Below are 9,074 nucleotides of genomic sequence, written 5' to 3' on the forward strand. Positions count from 1 at the left end.
GATATATAATTTAAAGAAGGATAATTCACATTTGAAAATTAAAATTCTTTTTTCTAACCCGTTCTTTCTACCCAAATTTTTTTTCCCGTAGAACTCCCAAATGAATTTAATTGTACTTAATGCGAAAATTTCTATTTTTATTATTCTCGATTATTATACTTTTCTTTGTATTTTATCTCATTTTTATTCTCTCTCTCCTTCTGTGGTATATAAAAAATGACAGCTCACCAATTTCTGAGATGACCTTTTCTGTGAAGAAACAAACTTCTTATTTTCTTCTTCCTCTTTATATGTTTCTATTGAATTTTTTTTTGTCAAAATGCAGAAGCCATTAGATCCATCAGTGCTCTATCCAAAGACGTAACTCTCTCTCTCTCTCTCTTTCTCTCTTTCTCTTTCCTTCAAGTTTCCTTCAGTGTTGTGCACGACGACGTAAGTCTCTCTTTCCTCCACAGATTCCGTTATTATCTCTTTCTAAATTTCCTTCAATTGTTCAGAGTGCTGCGAGGAAACCTAATTTTCTTCTTTTCTCTTCTGGGATACTCAATGTGATCTTATCTTCCGTTCTCCCTTCCAATTGGTAAAATAATTGTCTATTTTGTCCGCTCGGTCCTCGTTTGCAGAAGAACCCATTTCGTTTTTTGTTTTTTTTTTTTCACTGAAAGACTTCGCAAAATCGAAAGTTTTTATAAAGATTGGAGTTGTTTATGTAAATTTGTTTTTCCTATAAGTGGGTTTGTTGTCTACTCCAGGAAAATTTTCGGAATTTGGGTGTGTGGAGAATCGCGTGAGAACAATGTGCTCAGCTCCAACTCAGCCGCCATCACCTGAATCGTCGAATGGGTCAGCGGCTCCTCATTCTTCTCCGCAAGGATGTGGTGAAGAATCTCGATTCTCGGGTCTCAGGGGTGTTCAATGGCGTATATCTCTGGGTATTTTACCCTCCTCGGATTCTTCAATTGAAGAACTTCGTCGCGTCACAGCAGATTCTCGGAGGAGGTTACATTTTTCTTCCCTTTTCCAGTTATTTTTTTGGGGGTTAGGGGAACGTTTGTGGAGTCATCTAATAGAAGTAGTATGGTGGGATAAAGATGTACTGTTTTTCTCTGTCGGTTGATAGGTTTTTTGTTTGCTTCGATCTTTACTTCGTGTTTTTTCTTTTGATTTTGAGGTTGTTCAATCTTTTGATGAGTCATATTGCATATGGATTCCGAGAATGATTTTCCTGACTTTGAAATATGATCACATATAACGGGAAGAAGAAACTTCTCAAAACTGTTGTATCTTCTTGACAGTATCTTCTTGACAATGGTTTCAATGCCTGAAGTTTACCTTAGATGGTCCTTTCTGTTAGCTGGAATTTTGATCTATGTGTAGGTCTTCCACGAATTGACTCTGAGCGTCACGTTGATTTCCATGTAGAACTCTCTGGTGACCCATTCAATGGGATATTGCTTATTTCTATCTACTCTCTAGTAAAAGTTAGAATGACATAGTTTTTGGGCTTTGAGCTGAAAACATAACTGCTGAGTTACAGATGCTAATTTTTATTTTATTTCCATTTTAGAATTGTTCAACTGGTGTAGATTCATTAAGTCGGTGATTTGCTACGTCTTCAGTACGACCTCTGGAGATGGATTGTGATCTACAGTGTTTCTTTTCATACTAGATGTTTGGGTGTAACAGCTAGAGGGGGGACAATTTTACCAAAAAGAAAAAAAGGGGCGAGGGTAGAGGGGAGGTAGAAAATTGAGCAGGGTGATCCCAAATTAATTTATTGAGACATTTACATCTGCTTTCCTCATCAAACAGAAAGCACCGTTGCAGTTTTATTTATTTGGTCTTCTTAACATGAAACTTTTTCTCCTGACAAGGAAAATTCCCACCAACCCATAAACCCTGCCTAACCTAGTCACCTTGTGAGGCAAGATTAAATCTTGGCCACTGCTATCAGCAGCTTGAGACATTGCTGCCAGGCCATACCCTCATGGATTTCATTACTCGGAACTGGACCTTTTGTGATGTTTCTTTATGTGGTATCTGTGAGACAACATATACTGGTACTAGAGACGTGGCTATACACAATGTGGTGGGAGTCAGAGTGTGTTCTTATTTTCGAACCTTATTTACTCTCTTTGATTTCATTTTTATTAATGGATATCATCCTTCTCCTTGATGAGTATGAATTTGGAAAAATATGAATACGTTATGTTAAAAATTACTGAAGTTGCTTTGCTGCCTTTATAAGGGCATCATTTGCATTATATACAATTGGGGGTTGTCTTGGTTGTTCTCATTTCTTAAAAAATTATTTTCCTGGTTCATGGTACTGCAGAACAACACAATCTTACTTCTTTATCACAGTAGAAGGTTATTGTTGTTGTGGAGAGGGTCCCATGGAAGGCAGCATGGTCCCTGCCCAGCACGGGGGACCAATAGGAGCATGCACAGAAGCATCAAGGGTGGCACTTCCTCCTTTGATGGGGGATGGGCTAGTCATTTTGTGCCTGTGCTGGGTTCAGCAGCCAGACTGCCATCAGAGTTCTTTTTCCCTTATTATTTTTTATAATGTTATTATTTATGATTTATCCAAAAGATATTAATATTTATTTTTACTATTTTTAATATTAAGTGGTTTCTCCTTACAGATATGCTGGCCTTAGAAGAACTCTTCTAGTGAATCCTCCTAAAGATGGAAATACAGTCCCGGATCTTGCCCTGGAGAATCCATTGTCCCAAAATCCAGGTATGTTACTCAAAACACTTCTTATGTGACTGGTAAATTAAGCCCCGCATTTATGTCTCCCTTTATCCACTTCTTGGTTGAGTAATTGTTTGAAAAAGCCTGGCTAGTTATCATCTGTTACATTCTCTGCATCTTGAAACTATAATCCCTATCGTTACACCATATAATTTTTTCTTCTGGTAGATAAGTATGTTAGGAGGCATCTTGGGTGCTTTGGGTGTTTAAGACCATGATGGCTGTGGCTATGACTTTGATGCCTACCACAACAGCCTGTAGATTGTATGGGAAGCTATTTTTTCATTGCAAATTTAGTCATTACATCAATTGATCACTGTTTTTTTTTACTGGAAATTTGAAGGGACCTTCTAATGTCTTTGTAGATTCTTCTATTGATTAGATCGTAAATATTCATGCAGATAGCATGTGGGGCCGCTTTTTTCGGAATGCTGAGCTGGAGAAAGTTGTTGACCAGGATTTGTCTCGTTTGTATCCAGAACATGGAAGCTACTTCCAGACACCAGCATGCCAGGGCATGTTGAGAAGGATTCTTTTGTTATGGTCCCTTAAACATCCAGAATATGGTTACAGACAAGGCAAGTTATTAAACTTCAGCTTCTTTTAGTGTGAAATATTTGAAATGATTTCCTTCCATGTTACTCTGGATTATATCAGTTTATGAATGAACATATTGTGTCACATGTATTAAAATTCGAGTACAATGGACTGTTTATTAATGGGCATACTAATCATGTTATCCCTTTCTGATTGTTATAACTTCCATTTGGTTTGAAACTTTCAACGTTCTTGGTTATTTTAGATGATAAATAAATTAATAAGAATTTCATTATTGATATGGCTTCAGCCTTCAAGTTGTCTTATAAAGATTGAAATTACTCACTCTCGCTCTCTCTCTTTCTGGGCCCCCAGTGTATCTCTATAAGCATTGTGTGCTATGCTGTCTGTTCCTTGGACACTTCTGTTCATTCTTCGTGACACCTTTCCTTCATTGTTGTAGGGATGCATGAACTTTTAGCTCCCCTCTTATATGTTCTCCATGTTGATGTTGAGCATCTTTCTCAAGTGCGGAAGCTCTATGAGGACCATTTTGTTGACAAGTTTGATGGCCTGCCCTTTCCTGAGACAGATCTTTTTAGTGGTCACAAACTAACGAAGACAACAGATTCTTCAAATTGGGCTATGGGAGATGATGAGGAGTCAAGTTTACATAGAGAGGCAACCAAAGTCAGCAACCTTGATGATCTTGATCCTAAAATACAAACCATTGTATTACTAAGTGATGCTTATGGGGCAGAAGGTGAATTGGGTATTCTCCTGTCAGAGAGATTTATGGAACATGATGCGTATTGCATGTTCGATGTGCTAATGAGTGGTGCAAGTGGTGCAGTTGCCATGGCAGACTTTTTCTCTCCCTCCCCCACCAAAAGGTCCCACTCAGGTTTACCCCCAGTAATTGAAGCTTCTTCTGCTTTGTATCATTTGCTTTCTGTTATTGACACGTCCCTTCACAGTCACCTAGTTGAGCTTGGGGTTGAACCACAATACTTTGCTTTACGGTGGTTTCGTGTGTTATTTGGACGTGAATTCTTATTGGAAGACCTTCTGATAATATGGGATGAAATATTTGCATCAGACAACAGTAAGTCAATCACAGATGTTGCAGACGATACTGGCTCTAGTTTTGGGGTCCTCAGCTCCCCTCGTGGGGCATTCATAGCAGCAATGGCAATCTCAATGATTCTTTATTTGAGATCCTCCCTACTTGCCACTGAAAATGCTACAACCTGTCTACAGAGGTTGCTGAACTTTCCAAAGAACATGAATTTGAAGAGGTTGATGGATAAGGCAAAGTCATTGCGGGTTCTTGCTCTGGACACTATTAACTCTTCAACTCCTTTCCAGGTTGGTGCTTTTGACAGGAGCAAAGCTACGATTGGCAGAGGTTATAGCCTTCCATCTGGTTCAGTTTCTCCAAAAACCCCACTGAGCACTGTTCCTGATAGTTACTGGGAGGAGAAATGGAGAGTGTTGCATAAAGCAGAAGAAGCTCAGCAAGGAAGCCCCCAGAAGCAAGTTTCATCTGGCAAAAAGGGATTCTCAGATAGGTTCAGATTGAGCCTGGGTAGAGCAGAATCAATCCCATCACCAACAAAGATGGAGGGAGAGAAAAAGCGCTTGGGATCTTCTGTTAAACGAAGATTATTGGAGGATCTTTCCCGAGAGCTTGGCTCAGATGAAGATCTAGGGAAGGTGGGTAATGGTGGTGCTTCTGGTCAGAGGGATCTTCTCTCTGTGGAAGTTGAGGTGGAGCAAAGAATTTTTCATGATGACCCAACTGGGCGACAGAGTGTTGAAAAGGACTTCACTAGTGAGAAGGCATGTTCCAGTGAACATACTGGTAGTGAAGAGAACTCCACCGTTTTTTCTGCTTCCACGAGTCCTCATAGTAGAGCTGTTGACCATGAGATTGAATCAGAGAAAAGTAGTGTGGGTTCAAATATATCTGTTGATGACAATGACGAACTCGACCATCCAGAGCAAGCTGGTATTGCTTCAGATGATCCACCCCGTCCAGAGAAACAGGTCACAAGTGGGAAGGAGCGCAAGCTGTCCACTAAGTTTCAGTGGTTGTGGAGGTTGGGACGGGGTACTGGTGAAGGCACATCTGTGGCTGGAGGTGCTATGGAGGGATCAAAATCTCCAAATGGAGGAAGTAATCAGGACATTTCAGTCTCACTGGCAACTGATAGATATGATTCATGTGGAACTAGTGGCTCAGGTGATGCAGTAGACAAGAATATGGTTACTACATTGAGGAATCTTGGAAATAATATGCTAGAAAATATTCAGGTAATTGTTTCATCTTAACCCATTTCTTTTATATTAATGCTCGTCACACTAATTACTAGCCATTGGTAACCCTTAATCTTTCTTTGTCAGGTAATTGAATCAGTCTTCCAGCAAGATAAGACTCAGATGGCGTCACTGGAGAACTTCTCCAAAGGCAGTTTAGTAGGAAAAGGGCAAGTTACAGCTATGGCAGCTCTCAAGGAGCTTCGGAAAATAAGCAGCATATTATCTGAGATGTAAGGTCAGCATTGGTGCACTTGTATATACATTTTGTAACTATCATTCATGATCTGAAATAAAATTGTGTTTTTTTGTGCATTTTCCCCCCTTTGTATGTTATGAAATCCAACATTGAGATTTCCAAAGCTGTAAATATGAGTTCTCATTATCATCATGATGTCTCTCTCTTGAAGCAAGCTTTGTTGTAAGAGGATTGTTTCTGTAAATTACCTGATTTATGAATGTCCCAGGAATACTGATCACGAAATTTTGGGAGGGAAGCTCATTTTAATTGCTTGTGAGGTGAAAATTATCTGGGACTTGAGGGCTTGACTTGGGTCAACTGATAATGTATATCTCTTTTTACGAGTATTATTTATTTATTTTTTTCTGAGGGCAATGGGGGGGGGGGTGGAGAAAGGGGTGGTTTGGAATGTTACTTGGTGATTACCCCTAGTATCATAATCGTAGTTGTCAAAGGGAAACGACGAAAGGGAGAGAGGACTTTCTTTCACGTGAAGCAATCAGAGTTATCACAGCATTTTTAGGTAGTTATTAATCATACAACATTGGTTACTTGGGAATCTTTTTTTTTTTTTTTGGGGGGGGGGGTTGTTTTTAGGTGTGTGGGGTGGTCAAGGGGAGATTGATGTTTCATTTGTATCATCTACTATATTGTCTGGCCCAGTCAACCTAATAGAGCCTGTTTGATGAATGACCGATTTTGTTTATATGTTGCATAATGCAGGTTTTTTTTCTTTGATAAATAGGTGATGTGAATTTTTTTTTAAATTTTTTATTTTTGAATAAGTGAATTCGAATACAATTTTTTTTTGCTGAAGTGACTTTATTTTAATGTGTTTGAAGAAGTATGAATAGCTTGATTTGGACATACATAGACAATGTAGCTAAGATATTGGCGCTCCAAAATAAAAAACCATTACTAGATAGACTTGGCCTGGTTCACTTCTATTTGGAGCTAATTTGGTTTAGAAATGTTGGAGAAAAAAAGGAAAAAAGAAAGAAAGATTGGTTTAGAAATGAATCAGCTAAGAGCAAAAAAGTGTAAGTCAACATTTTAGAGGCCTGGGTCAATGGTGAAATGCCATTGATGTTGAGGTTCCCTTTTTAAAAATGTTGGTGGCCATATTATGTCAATCTGTCAAAACCCAGATTTTGTAAAAAGACAGTCTCTATTAGACAGATTCATGCCCCATGTCAATGTCTTTATACTCTTATAGACATGGATGGAGGCCTAATAGGTGTTGAATCTGAAGATTTTTCAGAGTACAAGGATTCTCTACATTTTTGGATTTTGATATCCATTGCACATTGGGTTTCATCCTTGAAGGTCATGAACGGATGAACCCATATAGATTTCGTTCCTTGACCCACAGTCACCTAATATGTGGTTACACACAACCGTGTTCCTGTGGCTTGAGTGTAATTTGCCAAGACTTGTTGGCACCCATTCTGGCCTTATATAAGCTGCCAGCTTAAAGGATGTGTCTTGAATCTAGTCACCCTAATATGTGTCAAGCAAGTAGTGATCCTAGATGAGAGCTGCCAGCTGAATATCACCCCAAAATTGTTAAGCGAGTGGTAGATCTCCTAAGGACATGAGTCCTCTCGCATTTAGATGGATCACTTGGACAAACTTTTATGACATGGACTCCCTCCTTGGTTGGAACATGTTGAAAAGATCAACTTTTGAGATGCCCTTAGTTTGTGGGGAAGTTAAACATTGAGCTTCTTTATTGAGTTAAGTGAAACTCAACTTTGTATTTTCGTTCTTCAATAATGTTCTATTTGCTTATTTTGCATACCCAAAGAGAGTGTGATCCTACCTTTCTATGAAATGGTTAAACTCATCTTGTATTAAATTTTAGCATTTTCCTACATTGAGCTTCTTTATTGAGTTAAGTGAAACTCAACTTTGTATTTTCGTTCTTCAATAATGTTCTATTTGCTTATTTTGCATACCCAAAGAGAGTGTGATCCTATCTTTCTATGAAGTGGTTAAACTCATCTTGTATTAAATTTTAGCATTTTCTTTAGGTTGGATTAATTCCTCAAGTCATAAATCCTATTGGCATGTTACTTCTTTTGGTATCTCTAGGTTACGACTGTATTTGTTCTTCTCTATGCATGTTTATTTTAGGATATTCTGTTTTCCCCTCTTTTCATGAAGGTTTATAGAGATATTATTATATGCCTAATAGTGATATGTTATGATTTGTCTCTTCTTTTTGCCTCTTTTTCTAGCTTAGCATTTTGCTCCTTTTTATTGGTCCATGGTGATCCTCATAGACATCAGTGGTTAATATTGTTTTGTCTTATTACATATCCTTTTATGTTGTACAATAAGAAATTTATATTTCTCTCATATTCGTGTTTGCGTTCCTTGCATATTCGCATGATAGATATAAAGTCTCATTCTCATTGTTAATGTTAGATGAGCATCTCATCAATGTTTAATGGGTTAGTCCATGTTTCTTGCTTTCATTCTGCATTTGACTGTTTCATGGTCTTCATTGTTGGTTTGCGCACTTCACAATTCCCCCTATCTTAGTTTCAAGTCAAAGGTTTCCAGGTCAAATCATTTTCTACACCATCCATTTCATCTGATATGTTTTTTAATCCTATGTTTAGGGTTGTTGTCCTAGGGGCATTTTAACTGCAAATTTTGATTCAGATCATAGGATTGGCATTGTGCTGCTGTTTTATTTTGGGGCTAATTTTAGCCTTCATTTTAGGCTTGGATCCTCATTCATGTTTGTTGCATATTATGTTTCCTTTATTTCTAATTCAGTATACTAGTATTTGTTTTGCAACCAAACCTTTGGGGACGTGATTCTAAACCCTAATTCCGTATTTTTTTATCCCCTTCATTCATATTTTATGTGACAGTAAATTGTTTGGATGTCTCCCGTCTTCTCTAACAATTAAGCAGACAGGAACTCTAGCCGGTGAAACTTACAGTCAGTTAAAAGCTTATCGTGACCAAACTACCTTTATCAATGTTTAAAAACCGGCAGCTGTTTCATATGTTTTTTGATATAAGGTGTAAACCCATTAGTCTTTTTTATTTCCTTCTTTTTGGTTCACTGTTGCAACCTCCGATCAAAGCACAGAGCAACACGAAATAGCAGGTTGGATGGAACTAGGTGACAGTTCTCTTCTTGTTAGAGATTTCAAGCAACTCAAGTTTCTCTAAGTGGGGAACTAATAACAGAAACAT

The 9,074-nt window shown here is 38.2% G+C and overlaps 1 protein-coding gene across 2 annotated transcripts; it reads left to right on the forward strand.

Moving 5' to 3' along the window:
* The first annotated feature begins 309 nt into the window (after positions 1-309).
* Positions 310-5,932, forward strand: LOC149015828 (Ypt/Rab-GAP domain of gyp1p superfamily protein). Of its 2 annotated transcripts, none has more exons than XM_089155921.1 (6): positions 310-432; positions 753-999; positions 2,649-2,746; positions 3,163-3,339; positions 3,762-5,614; positions 5,705-5,932. In XM_089155921.1, the coding sequence occupies exons 2-6, from the start codon at positions 797-799 to the stop codon at positions 5,852-5,854; spliced, it is 2,481 nt and encodes an 826-aa protein (XP_089012047.1). In that variant the 5' UTR covers positions 310-432; positions 753-796; the 3' UTR covers positions 5,855-5,932. The 2 variants fall into 2 exon arrangements, with proteins under 2 accessions (XP_089012047.1, XP_089012046.1); XM_089155920.1 differs by lacking the exon at positions 310-432 and adding an exon at positions 439-580.
* Positions 5,933-9,074: the final 3,142 nt, after the last annotated feature.

The sequence above is a fragment of the Hakea prostrata genome, chromosome 5, assembly GCF_041222555.1.
Source record: "Hakea prostrata isolate BN-2017 chromosome 5, UWA_Hpros_2, whole genome shotgun sequence".
In the NCBI taxonomy this organism is placed as follows: Eukaryota; Viridiplantae; Streptophyta; class Magnoliopsida; order Proteales; family Proteaceae; genus Hakea; species Hakea prostrata.